This window comes from Lygodium microphyllum, chromosome 30 (assembly GCF_053477565.2).
Source record: "Lygodium microphyllum isolate KBCC chromosome 30, Lygodium_microphyllum_v1.1.10, whole genome shotgun sequence".
Taxonomy (NCBI): domain Eukaryota; kingdom Viridiplantae; phylum Streptophyta; class Polypodiopsida; order Schizaeales; family Lygodiaceae; genus Lygodium; species Lygodium microphyllum.
Window position 1 is genome coordinate 117,189,706 of NC_141164.1, and position 18,887 is coordinate 117,208,592.

The following is an 18,887-nucleotide window of genomic DNA, read 5'->3' on the forward strand; positions in this document are numbered from 1 at the left end:
ACACATGCATGTAAGATTGACAATGTAATCTACCATCTATCCAATCCCTTTAATTAAGCATATTTGATTTTGATATCTATCTTCAAAGCCACATGATAACGAGTACCAACTTTTTTTAAGTGTGTTGTACAAGTAACCTATAATTTTTGTGTACATTCATTGGACTATGATTATACTTGAACATTACATTGTCTTAGAGATGGCCACTAGCAAGCTTCACTATGGAGCTAGATTATGTCTTCGATGCTTTTGCAAGGTGTAAAGGACTCGGTAAAGCATGTGCAAACATGCATCACTATTGTATGTGTATGGAGGAAGATTTTAGTGTTCAAAATCAATGACTGATGCGTGTGGTATGCGAACCACCCTCAGATCACAACATCAATAATTAGTGCTATGAACAGATGTATTTATTGATAATATGAATTATCTTTTGTTGGAAGAAGTATCTCAAGGTGTTGGGATTTAAATATCCTCTTTATCATTCATTTGTTGTTGATTACCATCTTCGTTTCTAATTTTGCCAATCTCCAATGAGATGATTGATAATATATGATTCCCATATCTAAATATAGCAGATTGAGACAGAGGCCAAAAAGAAATGTTTTTTAAATGTGGAATATGAATTTATATTACTCAAGAATATGAATTTAAACAGGTACTTTTTGGAGATCAAGGGCAGTTTAACAATGAGGAGATTAAGTATTGGCATATCCTCCGAGCCTTCATCCTAAGAGATGTCTGAAGCAGCAGAAATGCCTTATTATTTGGTTGCCTGAACTCTCCCTATGGTGTCTTCATAAGTCCTTACAGGATGTTATTTTGTGATTGATGCTGGCTTCTTGCTGTTTCCCTTATGGGAAGCTGTAAAAAAGAAATATTTATCTTCAATGTAAAAATATTAAGTTCTTTGCATTATGAGATGACCCCAATGTGTGAATATGCTTTCATCGAAATATGATAGTATACTCTGAACTGTAATGCAGAAACTCCACAATGCTTCTAAAAAACTCCAAAATGAGTTACAGAAACTCCAACTTAAGGAATAAATAATGGCACTCCTAAACTGATTGATAAAAAGCAGAACTCATAGTCAACCACGCAACTATAGCTACAGCAATGCAAAATAGACAAGAGCTCTTATTCTCATCCACAGTCTTGGGTAAGCTGCAGATACACAGAGACTCCTTTTTACCAATTCACTGCATCTATCAAATCTAGTAATTGTTTTGCTTGAAATTGTAATTCATTATCCTTCTCCAAGTTGTCTGAAAAAGAAATAAGCATCCGATCTGCTTCATTTATCACTGGCATAAAATCGACTTCGAGTAAGTCTTGCAGCTCTTGCTGAGCATCTTCTGCTGAAATCCCGTCATCATTGGGATGATCAGTTGCATGGGGTAGCAGACTCCCCACGAGGAGTAATAAAAACTCTGCACACTTCAACCTGCAACCAGGAACATGCAGTCACAACTTCAATACTGGGTTAAGAAGGGGCATTGATCAGCTGCTCACCGGAAATACTTCATAAGCAGCAATAAGAAGCAGTTCTATTTTGAAATCCATTTAACATCTGTTCCAGGATCTAATCCACCGAAAACAAACTCTCAATGAAGTACAGCAGCATTCCTTCTTAAACAATGGTGGATTCAAAACTGTTGATTTAGATTAAGAAACTGCACACACATAAGAGAGTACAAGTTCAATTGATTAAAGCTAAAGTTGAACATGCAGCAACCACACCCAAAAAAGAAAACATTGAAAATTTGGAGAGAATACCGAAATTGGAAATCTAGATTGAATGTGGTCTTACATGGACCATGTTATCATGCACTAAACAATATGTTTGGCATTAATGCAGTGCATGTGGACAAGGGGCTTTGGCAGTTCTCCTAAATGGGTGACCAGAAAACTATAAATAGAGGCACTGTGAGAGAATACAGTAAGGGAAAATGGTCCACAGTGCTAGACAGATGGGCAAGCCAAAAAATGTAAAACATGAGAGTATGGACAAAAAGAGAATCCAATCATGTAAAAGGAAAGAGGATCTACAAGCATACAAGGCAGAAAGCATAACATATGAGAGCAGAACAGAAGAAGCCACTGCAAAGATAGTACAAAAAGGTTACCCACACGCCACCCCCCCCCGAATCTTTGCACCTTTCTTCTTCAACAACATGGCAATTTCATGTAGTGGAATGGATGACTTTTAACATCAAGTACGTGCATGTAAAAAGTCAACCTGGGTAGAAAATGACCACGGGTGTGGATCAGTTCAATCACTTGACATCATGCCTACCACGAACATCCCAAAATGTGCATGCATTACATTTCACACCATTCTGTAGCGGAATTAGGGAACATATTTAGAAAATTTCACCATTCGTTACCAACAGCCTAAGGTTACATGAGTGCATGACACCTTGTCTGTGTCGGGTATTGAACCCAAGAGAGTGAGCAGCAGCCAGGCATGGCCGATGGAACTCCATGAGAGAGAGAGAGAGAGAGAGAGAATGAAATGATATATTAACATCTGCAAAAGGTTAAAATGACCTATGAGACCATAGTTACAACTCTGTGATGATACAACCGTTTGGAAGAACGATGTCAAAGGGATCTGCACGCAATGGCTGGAAAGACATAGGGTCTCATGGAGAAGGTGTGGCGAAGCAGGAGCTGGTACCTGTGTCCTTCAAGAAAGAAAGCTAGAGAAACACCGGAGTATACACATTGTCAAACATTGCAAACAAATAACTCAATAATCATGAATACTCCAGGCAATTAGGCTCTAACTCCATTTCTCTCCCAGCAATTAGCCCTCAAGGAGACTCTGACTCTGGTCTGACACACCTCAACTCAACTAGCATAGAACCTGACCGTGTAATACGTGCCGGTGTAATCCCTGGCTTCCATCACATAGAGCTCAAGCTAAAGCTCAAGAGGCTGTTACACAACTCCTTTGCATGTGACCAAGGCTATCGTGGCTGGATTAAAACATCAACAAAGCTTACAAAAACTTCACAAAACCCTAAATCCAGGGTTACATATATATAGCTTCATATCTCAAGGCAAAGGAACCGTAACTTGAATCAGTCTATACTCAGCTCATGTGATATCTCACCGAGCTTCTAAACACATGCATGTTAAGTTGCCTGCAAGAGTGGGGAAGAGGAAAAGATCAACACAAACTCATGAGAATCTCAGGACTAAGAGGAATCATCAGGCTATACATCAAATCCTATACTTTGTAAATCAAGGTAAGAAGATGTGGGAAAGAATAATCAAGAAGGAGAAGGGAGAAAGGAACATAAGCAATCTTACACTCTCATGGAGGAAGCTTTCAGAATGCAACTCTAATGGCAGTAGCACGGTTTCAAAGCAAGGATAAGTGCAGGACAGTTACAGCTAACAGTAATAGCTAACCTTTCCAACCCTTAATACTCCTCTTGAGAATGTCTTGCAAAGTAACCCTGAAGTGCTCTAGTACATTAGTTTTAAGCCGACTCTTCCATCCAGCTGCTCGGTTTACAATGCAATGGCCCCCCCTGCCTGAGCTCAATGATGCTCTAGCTTCCATATTTGGTCCAAAAGGAGATCTTTATCCCTGCAAATCTTCAGGCATTTGTTTTGTGAATAGAGAAGAAGAGGCTCAGTCTAACCCTTCTTCATGCAGTGATCGGTGCCCTCAATTATCTCTTCTTTCAGTTCAGACCCCACTTCTGTTGAACTGGAGCCTGTTATCGTACTGCTTCATGAATCCAGAATGCACCTATATCCCTCAGATCAGCTGGTACAGCTTGCGTCTCAAGTGTATCTTCTCTAATTGCTATCATAGCATTCTCTGGTACAAGCCTTGACCCTCTCACATGCAGAGCACAACCTCCGAGTTCTGAGCCGATGAGCAGATTGTCACCTTTGTGTGGGTTACCTGCAGTCGCATACAGCTTGACGCCATGATCAGATTGGTTGACCTCCATGAACTATGGCTGGGTGTGTGAAGCCTCCATCAACCTGGTCGCCATCTTGCTGTCCCATCAACTACCCTCACCAACTCTGGCTCATCTTCTTCGTTGGACACATTCAACTGCTGTGAAGGTTTCTCTCCCGTTGCCTTACGTTTTTCTTCTGGCATCTGGTTTAGTCTTCCCCTAATCGCCCTACAAGTCACTGGAGGGGTGTTAGCTCCATCAGGTGGAACACACGATCTTCTTATGTCTTCATCAGCACTGGTTCTTTTGTGTCACCCTCCTCTTCTCCACCATACGTCCAGCAGCCGTGGTCCTAACATCCAGCAATTTTACGTCTTGAATACATTCCTCACTGAAGATTCAAACAAACAGAAAGATCTCAGCAAGTGCGATCACTTGAGGAGTACCAGTGTCAAGAGGTGATGGGGAAGAAGAAGCCATAGTAGGACTCATTTCTGCACTTTTTTTTGCTTTTATGCTATCATCCTCTGCACGATATGCTGCCTAGAAAGCTCCCTCGAGCATATCAAAGCATTATTCCCCCCCACAATTAGCTAGGAAGTAGGAGTTTTTCTGTGCATGCTCCTCCCTCAATGGGCACCCTTTTCTTGGCTAATAATAGCCTTTCTTTTTTCCACGCACTCTCTGCTACTTTTGCATGCTACATAGTAAAGCTTTTTCCACACAAAAAGATAGCCTTCTCTTCCTTGAATCATTAAAGCTCTCCTCCATTTCATGCATCCACATGGCTATCCAAAAAGTCAGGCCCCAAGCACCTCCAAGCATATACTCACTCGGATCTCCATATTTACATTCTCTCTTCCTTTTGCACCTTACCCCTAAGGTCCATTTTGATAGCTTGGATTGCATGCAAGCTACCAAAGAGCCATATTCCTAATGTTTTCCAATAACCTTGTTCTTCTCCCTTTGGTAGCTTGGATAGCATGCAAGCTATCAAAGATCCATATTCCTAATGATTTCCAATAACCTTGTTCTTCTCCCTTACTCTCTTGCAACAGTAGCCTTCACAACTCGCATGAACCCTAGCTTTACCTAGCGAAGTTTTATGTGCATATGCTACTCAATGTAGCTAAAAGTTTTATTTAGATCTCCTCCAGTGTCATTGTCACGCTCTTCCCATCATCTTGTATTTAACCCAACACATCAAGCATTCGGAGGTTTCACACGATGGGTGATAATCCGCATGACAACCGTAAGTGTGAAAGAAGATCAACTAAAGGCTAAGGCTATAAGCTACGATAAAATGAGAAACCCTAGCTCATCATAGTTGAGGGAAACTTTGGAACTGGAATGGAAATGGGAATTTTCAAAAGGGACGAAACGGGAACGGGAATGCCACATCGTCTAGGGAAGACAAGGATTACATGATATCCTACTTAATAAGATTTAAAGACTTTCTTTAAAAACTTAAATTTATCAATATGCAAGAACTTATAGTTGTAAGTTGGAAGATGTTAATGAAGCTATAAGTTGAAATGCATTATTAGAGAGAGAGAGAGAGAGAGAGAGAGAGAGAGAGAGCCACTTGATTAATGGACTATTGTTGGAACCAAATTGTGGGCACAATCCTCATTTCTTTTTTTTTTTAATGTTCAAACATGGAAGAATCAAGATTTTTCTTTTATGAAAGGTCATGATTGAAAGGGCTAGTGTAGATCCCTTTTTACTTGTAGGTTGTATTGAAATGACTCATCTAATTACGCTTGATCAACACTCAAAACGGCACAATTGTGACTTGAAATTTATTATGTTTTCTTAAAAGGTTCCAAACCTTTAATTTTTGACCATAAACGTTGCATCCTATTCCATGTAGACATTTTATGTCCCGAAACGTTTTCCAAAACGTTTTGGGTTTGGCTTGAAACACCACATGGCATCATTTCATGATTCCGAAACATTTCGGTAACGTGTTTCAGGAGATTTTGACCTTGTTTCGGCATTTCATCCCTTCCTAAGTACCATTTCATGATGTTTTGCATAACTATGTAGCTCATACAATCCATGGTGAGAAAAACCCAATGTGTACAAAATCCACTACGATCCATGAGGTACAAAAACCACTACTAGGAATATCATGGAGGTACATGGGACCTAGTTCTAGCCTGAACAATTATTTCTTGTATTTGCACGTGCATGTGACACTGCCACTATATTGGGATCTGGGGTGGTAGAATCAGCCAAGCTAGATAACTTGATCAATCAATGTCCCTCGTATGGATGTAGGCTACAGCAACGTTGGGGACTCCTTGGTGATACTACTATATGTGGGCTAGGACAGGAATGAGGTCTCTTGGAACTCCCTTGAAAAGAAGTCCATAAGTTGCCTCTAGGTAGGTCCTCGATGTCTTGGGTCTGTACTCTTGAGGAGCATCTCCCTAAGCAGTTGCATTTGAAGGAGGAAGAGGCCAAGACATCACTAATTTGCATAATCCATGACTCTTTATAGCATCGTCACCTTGGACACACGTTATTAAAGGGAATGAAAATGCTTAACCGTTTGTAGTATCTTTCATCCCTTGACTATAAGTATTTTGATTCTTATGATCACTGTCTCTATGCCAGGCAAACTCCTAAATCGCATAAAAAGTATGGCATTACGCGCATGGGTGAGCCTCTAGCTCTTGTTCATTCTGATGTTTGTGAACGCATGTCCTACAAGTCGTTAGGTGGTGCGACGTATTTCGTTACTTTCATTGATGATTGCTCACATAAGTTCTAGGCATACCCCATGACGCAAAAATTGAAAGTCTTAGCTACCTTTCAATGTTGGCTTGCTTTTGTTGAGAACCAATCTGGGTATACGCTGAAATGCCTACAATCTGACAATGGGAACGAGTATGTATCTAAAGCCTTTGAGAAGTTTTGTGATGGTGTTGGGTTTGACTCACGTCTACACTCACAAAGGAGTGTCGATGATCCTCAGTAGGACACTGGGGCACTTTTTACTCTCCTTACTAGAGGTTTTTTACCCCAGACTTATTCTCCTTTATTTTATGTGCCTATGTTACACAATTTGGGCACTTATTGTGTTTCGCACCTTTCAAGTGTGAACAATTTGGGCACTTATCGTGTTTTACACCTTTCGGGTGTAAACACACATTAGAAACCCTAAGGTTTAAGGGTTGTACTTTGTACTTGCACAACACACTCTTTGATTATTGCATTGGGAGTCATGTCTTCACTCTCACAGACTCTCTTTACTATCAACGGTACTCTCAAAAGAGCTTCGATGTCTGTGCATCCTCTCACATCTCCCATTTGGTATCAGAGCTGGTGGCCTTCAGCTTAGCTGAGCTCATGGCCACCACTAGCTAAGCTGCCACCTGCAGTGAACAGCTCCAGCCCCACCAGCAGTCTGCCCATCTGCCAAGTCCGCCAACACAACGCCCAATTGGCTGACCTGCGCCCGCCAGCCTCCAATTCCCTGCGGCTGCTACTGCTTGCACCACCACCAGAGCAGTGCAACATCCTCCCTGCAAGTGCTCCAGTCCTGTGCACCTGTGTCAAGCACCCACCAACCCAGCTACCACCAATCCCTTTGCCCGCCTATGAGGAGCAACCTGATAGCGCCACCCTAGCCTCCAACTACTGCTTCCTGTTCCACCTACTTCGCCACATACTGCAGGTCTGCGCCGCCACAGTCCTATCGCCTCCAGTTTTCTGCATTGCCTAAACTAACATTTGAGCTGCCAGCTCAGCCACCTATGCCTTGTTCAGCAAAAATCAAAGGTAAAAGAAAAATTTATCAATTTTTTAATTCAGATTCGATCTACTGGAAGGGGCTTGTGCTTGGGCAGCATATCTCTGTTGTGCAAGTGTGGAGGACACATTTATTGTAGAGATTTTGTGATTTTCAGGCCAAAATTTTGGGGCTTTTGATGTCAGCTCAAACATTGGCAAATGTACATAAATGTCAGTCTGTAATAGACTGAATTTGTGCATTTTGGGACAACAAATTCTAGGGCTTTTGCAACATCATTTACTTAATCATGTGATTAAAAATTAATCCACGTGTAAGTGAGGTTTTAAAAATACATGTCCTCATGACAACCCTCCCCCTTGAAATCCTTGGTCACTACATCACAAAATGTAGGAAGCACATAGCCGAGGAGGAGTTAGGGATGTCAGTTTCAGATGCACCTTCTACTACTACTACTGAGTCCGCATCTTTTGTTGCAAACCGTGACCATTGTTTCTACACTTGCAGTTACGACTCTTCTTGGGTTGATAGAGCATTTGGCTCTACTAAGGATGCAAGCACTTGGTTCTTTGATAGTGGTGCTTCTAGGCATATTACACCCCACAGGGATTTATTTTCCTCCGTTATTGCAACTCCTGTTGGCAAGTCTGTGCAGTGTGCCAACAATGCATCGTACCCTGTTAGAGGTATTGGGGAGATTATATTGACAGCCATTGATGGCTCTATTCTCCGTTTGCAGGATGTATTATTTGTGCCAAGTATAAAGAGAATTTGTTGTCTATTTCCTCTTTGGCAAAGTGTGGTCTGCAAGTCACATTTGATGATGACAAATGTATGGTTAGAGATAAAGAACTCATGACTTTGGTTTTGATTGGCACTTTATGTCATGAACTTTATGAGTTAGATGCTTATTCAATTGATCAGTCAGTCTATCTAGCATCTACTCTTACTTCTACTATGTCACACGCAGAGTTATAGCATGCTCTGCATGGGGCATGTTAACTATGGCAGCTTGATGCTTATAGAGCATACACAAATGCTTGATGGCTTACCTCTCTTGGAGAGACCTCCTGAGCATATATGTGAGGGATGCAGTTTGGGAAAAATGTATCGTTTTTCGTTTCCTTGTGTTGTTGCTTTTAAGGCAACTGTCAAATTACAAATTGTGTATTTGGATGTATGTGGCCCTATGCAAACAAAGTCATGGGTGGCTATTATTATTTTGTCACTTTCATTGATGACTTTACTCGTTTTTGCTGGGTCTACTCATTGGTGAAAAAGTCAAAGGTATATGACGCATTTTTGACTTTTGTAGCACTTGCTGAAAATCAATCTAGCTGCAAGATTAAGACTCTCCATTTGGACCGAAGGGGAAAATATGTCTTCCATGCTGAATAATTTTTTGAAGCAGAAAGGCATTGTCCATTAGTACACTATTGCATATACTCCACAACAAAATAGGGTTGCAAAGAGAAAGAATTCATCACTCATGGAGATGGCCAAATGTATGATGCACGCAAAGGATTTGCCACATAGTTTTTGGATGGAAGCAATTATGTGTGCTTGCCATGTTTTGAACAAGTGCCCTACCAAGGCATTAAAGAATGTCACACCTTTTGAGGCTTGGAACAGTTCGAAACCTTCTATTGGATATTTTCGTACTTTTGGGTGTCTTAAGTATGCTCACATTTCCAAGGTACTAAGAAAGAAATTGGACAACAAGACTGTTAAATGCATTTTTGTAGGGTACAGCAGTGAGAACAAAGAATATAGATTGTATATCTCTAAGAGGGTATTTGTCAGTAGAGATGTGGGATTTGATGAAAAATCAAAATTATCCTTCGTTGGTTTTGATACATATCAAGCTACCAATGATGTATTTGAAAGGCTGCTGCCCATTCCTTTTGGTGATATAGCTGGAGCTTCAACAAGTTAACATATAATGTTCAGCCAACTGCTCCATTGAGTAATGCAGAACATCAGCCTATGGTTGATCCGAATATTCAGCAAGATGCTGAATTTGAAGTTCAGCAGGAGCTTGTACACAATCAGGAAGCTATGCAAATGCCTAGATGGTACTTGCAAACTATGAAAGATAGTCATTTGGATGCTCCTATTGCTGGTCGTACTAGAAGATAAGCTCATCTGTATGATGGTGCAAATACAATGGAGTTTGTTATGCCATCACATACACTTGATGATGAGGAGCCTGAATGTTTTCACGATGCACAACATAGTGTGTATTGGATGGCAGCAATGCAAGCTGAGTTTGATTCTATCATAAAGAATCAAACATGGGATTTAGTGACCTTGCCTATTGGGTAGAAAGCCGTTGCTACAAAGTGAGTCTATAAGCTGAAAAGGAATGCAAATGGATCCATTGACAAGTATAAGGCTAGGCTTGTGGCCAAAGGCTACACACAAAAGAAAGGCATTGACTATGAGGAGACATTTGCTCCTACATCCCACATGACTACCATTCGGTCTATGGTTGCTTTGGCTGCCCATCATGGTTGGACTATGTACCAACTTGATATTAGGATTACATTTTTACATGGGGAACTTCAAGAAGAAGTGTATGTATAGTAACCCATTGGTTTTGCAATTGTGGGATCTGAACACTTCGTATGCAAGCTAAAAAAGGCTTTTTATGGTTTGAAGCAAGCTCCCTGAGCTTGGTATGCAAAAATTGATGCCTTTTTACTCAACCAAGGTTTTATTAACAACTTATCAAAGTCTACAATTTATATATATAAAGAGGGGGGGATCCTTGTTTGTTATATGTCTTTATGTTGATGATCTTCTGCTCACAGTGACACATGCTGATCAGATTTCAGCATTCAAACAACGTTTGCAAAACTTTTGAGATGTCAGACTTAGAGCCTTTGCACTATTATTTGGACATTCAGTTTATTCATGATGCTAGAGGCATTGGATTGTCACAGTCTAGATACATTGGTAGACTTCTTGAGAGGTTTGGCTTGTAGGATTACAAGCCAATTTGTACACCAATGGAGACTAGACTCAAGCTATCCTTGCATAATGACAGTGATTTGTTTGATATCCATACATATGCTCCAGTAGTTCGATGTCTCATTTACTTACACATTTACTTACACAACACAAGGCCAGATATTCAATTTGCAGTTTCAATCCTTAGCACATATATGCACCACCCACGCATGTCACATTGGCAAGCTGTAAAGCATGTTTTTCATTACTTGTAGGGTACTAGGACTCTTGGATTCCTTTATGCCAAGGAGGGACCACTGCAACTACATGCTTACAGTGAATCGAATTGGACTGGTGATTTTAATTCACGTCACTCTACGGGTGAAAATGATTTCTTTCTTGGCTCATCTTTCATCTCTTAGCTTAGCAAGAAACAATCCATTGTTACCACATCATCATGTTAAGCTGAATACAAGGCAGCTTTCACTACCATAATTGAATGTATATGGCTGAGATGTTTGTTGGCTGATTTAGATGTATCTGTCACAGAGTCTGCTCCTTTTTTTTTTACTGACAATCAGAGTGCCATTGCAATGGCACGGAACCCTGTGTTTCATGCACACACGAAACACATAGAGATCCTCTATCACTTTGTAAGAGAGAGACTACATGCAAGAGATATTAACCTTGTCTATTGTCCTACCAGAAGTAATGTGGCAAACATCTTCATCAAAGCTGTTCCTCATGACAAATTTGAAGCATTCTGCAATGATTTAAATTTTATCTTCTTTGGTGGATGATTCTTGTATATTGATCACTCTTCACTCCGGGGGGGGGGGGGGGGGGTTGTTGGGTTTGACTCACGCCTACGCTCACAGAGGAGTGTCAATGATCCTCAATAGGACATTGGGGCACTTTTTTCTCTCCTTACGAGAGGTTTTTTTTCCCAGATTTATTCTCCTTTATCTTACTTGTCTATGTTACACAGTTTGGGCACTTATCGTGGTTTACACCTTTCGAGTGTGAACACACATTAGCAACCCTAAGGTTCAAGGTTTGTAATTTGTACTTACACAACACACTCTTTGATTATTGCATGGGGAGTCGTGTCTTCACTCTTACACTTTCTCTTTATTATCAACTATACTCTCAGCTGAGTTTCAATCTCTGTACATCCTCTCATATCTCACAGATGAGAGGGATATTAAGCGCCAATTGACCGCCTCGTATACCCCACTCCCGAATGATACGGTTGAGCATATGAATAGGACGATTCAAGAGCAAGTTCGTAGTATGCTTAGCCAGACAGGCTCACCGCAATAATTTTGGGTTGAGGCAATTACTATTGCCATACATTTGTTTAATCAATTCTCACGTACTACTATTGACTATCAGGTTACAGAGGAGGTGTGGTCTAAAATACCTCCATCATATGCTCATTTACATATCTTTGGTTGTGAGGTTTTCTACCATGTTTCCAAAGACAAGTGCAATAAGCTGGATCCTAAGTCCCTGAAATGCATATTTCTTGGTTATGGGGATTCAAGTGAGATGGGGCATCGCCTATGGGATATCAAGCTTGGAAGGTCGTCTGCAACTATCATGTTGTTTTCCATGAAAAGAAAATGCATAAGCAACTTGAGCAGGTCGTTGAGGTTGTTACAAGGACATGAAATTTTGCGGTGCTTTAATCTTGCCGATAACATTTGATTAAGTTATTAATCAAATGTGTAAGGTTATTAACACATGTGATGCACATAGCAGTTATTTCATGGTAATAGGCCAAGAACCTCGAGGATGCAATGGGGTCAAAGGCAACAGTTGTAATAAGTTATACCTGACAGGTACTAAGTGGTACCCATTGTCAAATTTCGGTCTAGACTAATTTATTGGCCACTAATGTCAATGGTGACATTAGAGACTAGGCATTAATTAATTAATTAATGCCAGTCTAAGAGTTAATAATTGCTCAAGGATCCTTGAGCGACAAATCGGCCTAGTCAATTTAATTATTGGCTTATGGAATTAATTTTATAAGCACTTGAATAATTATTAAATTAATTTTCAAAATTAATATTCTGAAAATTAATTTAATAAGCTGAAAATGGTGAAAAATGGAGTTAGAGGGCTGCCACTTGGCAAAACTTGCACATGCAAGTGGCAAAAACGTTTTAAGAGGCTGGTGGAAGTCTATTCCAACCATTATGAGAGAGAAGGAGGCTATTAGAGAGCAAGAACAAGCTAGTCATGTGATTTGCAGCCACCATGGATCAATCCTATAGCATGTGACAGCAGTTTGGAGCCCTCCAGGAGCAGGTGACAGCAACCCAAGGTCCTTCTGGTGCAGATGACAGTATATAGGAGGGAGCAGCAATATTTTTGGTGGTCCTAAGCTGTAGGTAATAGGTTCCATGGTTGTTTAAGCAAGGCAACAGCAGTTTTTCAGTACTTCTAGCGATAAAATTCTGAAATTTCTCTGTTCTATCTCATTCCCCAACCATTTCTCAAGTTATTTCAGTATTTTCCAATAGCTTGAACCATCAGAGGAAGAGATTTCAATCAATCTCTATTGTAAACCCTAATTTACAACAAAAAGTAGGATTTTGACAATTGTCTCGGGATGCGTATTTAAAATTGAGAATCTAGGACTCGAATTCCAACAGCTGAAATTGAGGAATTTTAGGCAGATTCAAGAAGCCAGTCAGCCAATATTAGATTTGCGGCTAAATTTGTCTTTGAAGGAGTAGGGTAAAAGCCAATCCCCAAGCAAACCAAGGAGCAAATTGGTTTGGAGGCTTACTAGTCAGTTTTGACAGCAAGAGGCACTTGGATTAGAGGAGGAGGTATCTCAGTTATGATCCTTCCATTTACAACATAAGATTTAAAAAATACCACAAGGGACACCAATTACGGGGCCAATAGGGTGTCCAATGTCCAAGATTAAAGTAATTATATTTGCATTTTCAGTTTATGTGAATTTTATATTTGTTGTAATTAGTGCTTGATAAGGTTATTTATCACCCTATCCAAGAAAAAAGGTTGGTTTCTCATTAACGAGATGTAGAGGATAAGTGGTACCTTAGGGGCATTGCAGATATGTCCATGTGTTATGGTAGCTAGGATACAGGAGTCGTGGGATACACTAACTCCAATTATGCAAGATATGTAGACAGTAGGCGTTGTTTCTTGGATGTCCAAAGTGCAAAAATGCATGGCCCTATCTACTATACAGGCAGAGTATGTTGCAGCCACTGAGGCTTGCAAGGAGGCTCTCTGGTTAGGCTATCTAGTTGCAGACCTTGGTATTACTTATGTGGTCCCTACACTGCATTCGAATTCTATGAGTGTCATTTAGTTGACTAAGAATCCAATCTTCCATGCAAAGACAAAGCACATTGAGATGAGCTATCACTTCATCACAGAGGTAGCAAAGGACAAGTGGTACCTAAGAGCACTGCAGATATGTACATATGCTATGGTGGCTAGGATACATGAGTCATGTGATACACTGACTCTAATTATACTAAATATGCAAACAGTAGGAAGTCCAATTCTGGCTATGTTTTCACCTACTGGAGGCATTGTTTTGTGGATATCCAAGGTACACAAATGCATGGCCCTATCTATTACATAGACAAAGTATATTGCAAGCACTAAGGCTTGCAAGGAGACTCTCTAGTTAGGCCGTCTGGTCCCAGACCTTAGTCTTACTGATGCAGTCCCTACACTGCATTTGGATTCTATGAGTGCCATTCAATTTGCCAAGAATTCGGTATTCCATGCAAAGACAAAGACTAAACATATTGAGGTGTGCTATTACTTCATCAAGGAGGTAGTAGAGTACAACTCTGTTGAGCTCAACTGACGAGAATCCTGCAAATCTGCTCATTGAAAGTCTCTAAAAAAAATGTTTTGCCTTCCTTAGGAAAATGATGGGCGTAGGATGAGATGATGTCTAAACCTCATCCTGTTGTACTTTATGTACATTTGCACTTTGTCACTTTTTTCTTGTTCTCTCCTCACTAGGGACTTATATGTTGTAGCTCCTCCCTGTACAGTATAGCTACCCCTCAAAACTCTCTAGTCCCCCCTCATGATCAGGCTCTAGGGAGGCATATTCTCTCCCATCTGTAGCCTCTCACCTCTAGTAACTACATGCCCCATGCCCGAACCCTAGTGTATCTCTGTAAACAAGATGATATCCCTACCAATGAAGGTCTCCTGGAATAGCCCTGCATCAGTCCTCATGGCTCCATTACAGTTCCACACTACAAACTTCAAGTGTGTCTCATAGGCCACACCCCGTCAATGGCGCCCATCTGTGATAATGATGCATCCATCTCTATATACTGCCCATTTGCCCACTTTGTGAGCCTCCATAATCTGTGGCATGCATTCCCTGTGGTGGGCTACTTGTGTAGGTGTGAGATCATCCTCAAATAGACTTTTTCTCCTTTAAGAGCTTTCCTTTTGGAGAGGAAGGCTCGCCGTGGGAGACAGACAGACAAACAAACAGAAAGAGAGAGTTACATTAACACCTGCTAAAAGGCAAAGTAACCTATGAGATCAAGAAATGACTACAACTGATTCAGTGTACATCTCTTCATGGATTAACACAAGAAAACAGCTAGTACAAGGTTCTTAGAGTCCAGCACATAAAAGTATTACCTCATCCTTTCATCTGCATGACCATTCTTTACAAAATCAGAGATCTTCACAAGGCCTTGGTGGCGCACAAACTCCTGAAAGTTTTCCAAAAGCCTATTGGTGAGACCATAATTAAAATGCACCAGATGTTTCATTGCTTCAGAACTCATCACCATGTTTCAGTGCTAGCCCTTTTTTCAGAACATTGAATCTGACACATGAAGCTTACCAAATTGCACAAAAATTTAGTGTAAAAAAACATTTATTTATGTCCGCTTATAACCTAAGTGTGTTTAAATCCACTGATGCTTCCAACTCTAGTTTCTGATCTCCATTTTGGCAGGTCTCCGTATCACTCAAAGTCCCCCTTAATAGAAACTCAGACATTGAAAATGAAGAACTCCATTATCCCCTTTTTTCATTAGAGGAGCCCTTATCACCATTGTCTGGATTGTCCCAGTTTCTCATCCATTGCCTCATGCTTCCTTTGAGTCAGCTCGTCCATTCATGTTCTTCCTGCTGTGATCATCACAATCGATAGAGAACTGGGTACTAATTCTAATTCTGTCAAGACTTTATAAAATCTCTAAATCTGCCTAGGATTCGGTATTGTGGAGCATCTTGTCATGTCACGAGTTATCTCATGGTCATAGGCTTGCAGCCTTGGATAAGATAACATTCATACCTTGAGCACGTGATTCTCTCACTCTTCTCCCTCTGTGTATGGTCATATAACATTTTGCACAGTGCCGCCCCCCACCCCCCCCACCCCGGGGCATGGCTCCCTATCCCCCATTTAAGCATACAACAGCAGTGAACTTGCACTATCAAGAGCTGGCATCACACCTTCATTACATCTCCGATTCCTTTAAGCCCTATCCAGGAAAACATCTAAGAGAGTGATAGACCCAGGCTTAACTCCAACTGTTGTGCTGCAAGAGAAAATGTCTTGAATAAAGACACGTGTGATGATCATAGTAACCTTCCAATTAATCCCCATAGAGTCTAATGCTCTGTACTTCTGCCTCTTGCATGTACAAACTGCAAATATGGCTCAAGCATCCAGACAATCATCACATAGGAAAGAACATACTTGATGAGGCCTTTTTAAACAAAATGCTTAAGGGCTAGCATATGTACCTGTTGGTTGTCAGGTGTACCAAGCATTAATGCAGGTAGAGCATCCAAGCAAGCACCTTGTTCAAGTATTCCACCAGCTGACAAGAGCTCAACCACCTCCTGACATGCAAATCACATACAATCAAGCAGTAAATATAGTTGCAAATCACATACAATCAAGCAGTAGATATAGACACAAATGTACAATGAATGACTTGCTTAGAGACTTACATTAACAACATGAAACGGAAATGCGACATGATGCATACAATCTGTATTAAATGTCCATTTAGATTGTGGGTGGCAACGCTAGCTAGAATCAAGAAAAGCATCAACGATACAGCCAAAACCACGTACGTTAACAGTCAACCCAAGAAAAGCAGTAATTTCTCAAATCATGACCGAAATGCATGAAATCCTGGTACCAAAGCCTCCAGACAAAAGACTACACTGGTTGTCACCTTCCACACATTACCATATCCAAAAAAAATTATTCACATCAAAGAGAAGGGTCCACTGACCAGCTGCCATCTTAATAAAAGTAGCTTTACACAGGTGCCAAGGGGTAGATTAAGGGAAGCATCATTTAAGGAACTCAATCGAACTCGTTCTACTAACATATAAAATTGGTGAAGTAACACAAGCTCAAAGTGAGCTTGTTCTACTATCACTATTTGCTAGTTTGGAGGGACATTTTCACAAACCTTAAGCCATTCACTGGTTGTACTTACCACACGAGGAAGTATCATCAGATTGTGAAAGGTTAACGAACTATGACCTATTTTAATTAAATATATCATAAGTTTTTTATTAAAGTACCTCAATTCTCATACCCCCAGCTCTGACCATGATGACCATTGTACTGGCAATGGAGACTATGGACAATGGATATTTTGACAAAGTCTGGGCCATGTGGTACAAGGGCAGAGCCAAGAAATAATCTCGGAACCTTGAAACCATGAGTTTCTGCAGTTAAAAGCATGAAAGTTTCATTAAATGAGAGTTTGGGAAACATGACTTTAATTCAATTAAATGAAAGTTTGGCTGCTTGAAAGGCAGTCCAAGGCATGCAGCTCGTGGGGTTTCTCAGCTGATGAAGGATTTAGAATGGATCACCTTGTCATTTGCAACCTTCTCTCCTCCCTTGGCTGCCCGTGCTCTGTTTGGTTGCTGTTTACTTACTTTGACAGCAGATTTTGTAGGCAAAAAAGCTCACTGCCATCTGCAAAATTTGAATAAGCAAGCCAGGTCCCTTTGAGTCCTATGATGTGGATCCTCCTCCAAGGGATGTCATGCAAAGCTAAGCCTCGCTGCCCTCTATCCAGTGCTAGGATGCCACCCAGCTCTCAGTGGGCATTGTGTGTGTGTGTGTGTGTGTGGGGGGGGGGGGGGGGGGGATTGGGGGTTGGTTGGTTGTTGGTCGGGTTTGGTTGTTAGTCAAGCGATCTAGGTCCTACTCTGCACTCTGATGAAATGGGTACATCCAACCTCCCAAGCAGCCTATTAAGCGTGTGAGCTCCCCGAGTTGCAACAGGTTTCTATCCCTGACCTGCACATTCGAAATGATTGGTTGTCTATCAATCTCCTCCTAACAACACGAGGGCTTCTGCTCCAGCACCTTCCACAAGTGCTGCCAAATTCCTAACAAACAAAACAAAAAAGAGTACCTAGGAAGCGTGGAAAATACCATAGTGAAGATCCACCTCAAGGAGGGTTTGCAGTTTCCTCTAACATGTGGTCAACACTCCTGAAACCGCTCCAACAAAAGAAGCTTCCAGGTGTGCCCACTTGATGTGAGTTCTCGGATCACCAACTTGCCAAAAAGGACCTAAGTCTGGTAGTCTAGGTCAATAATCCCTAATCCTTGCACTGAGCAGTGTTGATGTTCTGCCAAGCCTCTTTGACTCTAGAATATCTGGACCCATCTGAACAGGATCGCAGGAAATTCTGAACTAAACATTGTATCTGAGAGATATAGGCTGAAAAGATAGGAAGTAAGTGTCACGAGACCAGCATGAAATTATACACCACGCAATTGCAAGTAGGACTCAGTTGACCCCTAGAGCTCCACTTATTAACAAGGGACAAGTTGTGCTCCAAAAGATCAGCTCCCGTTGGATTAAATCCAACAAAGGTACAAACTCCTGGATGGTTGTGATGTCCAGTTCCCATTTGGGACCCAAGATATTTGATCGTCTGCCCCTGGCTTCACCCATCTATCAAGTGAAACCCCCAATCTGTGTTGGAGTGGAGATCAATAAGAACACCAATTGACTTGGTGCCAATTGATCTCCTGCAAGAGTGGAAAACATCCCCAAGGCCAACTCACGCTCTCCAACATCAACTCATCATCCTCAACATACAAGGTTATATCATCGGGATAATTTGTCCTATAACTCTATCTTTGTCCATTCTGGTAGCGTGAGACCCCTCAGCCCACTGACTCTTAAGAGAAGGTGATATGGCATCACCTTCACAAA

The 18,887-nt window shown here is 41.1% G+C and overlaps 1 protein-coding gene across 4 annotated transcripts in view; it reads right to left on the reverse strand.

Annotated features, from left to right (window-relative positions):
* Nucleotides 1-1,038: 1,038 nt before the first annotated feature.
* ISI1 (binding protein) overlaps nucleotides 1,039-18,887 on the reverse strand; it is a 111,257-nt gene continuing 93,408 nt past the window's right edge. Inside the window, exons 3-6 of one of the 4 annotated variants that reach the window (XM_087672728.1) lie at nucleotides 17,227-17,373; nucleotides 16,429-16,524; nucleotides 15,310-15,383; nucleotides 1,039-1,447 (exon numbers count right to left, since the gene is read on the reverse strand). In XM_087672728.1, coding sequence (XP_087528854.1) covers nucleotides 1,192-1,447; nucleotides 15,310-15,383; nucleotides 16,429-16,524; nucleotides 17,227-17,373 — 573 coding nt within the window. In that variant the 3' untranslated portion in view covers nucleotides 1,039-1,191. Of the gene's footprint in view, nucleotides 1,448-15,309; nucleotides 15,384-16,428; nucleotides 16,528-17,226; nucleotides 17,374-18,887 lie in introns of all 4 variants that reach the window. The other 3 variants (XM_087672727.1, XM_087672730.1, XM_087672729.1) reach the window with 3 other exon arrangements.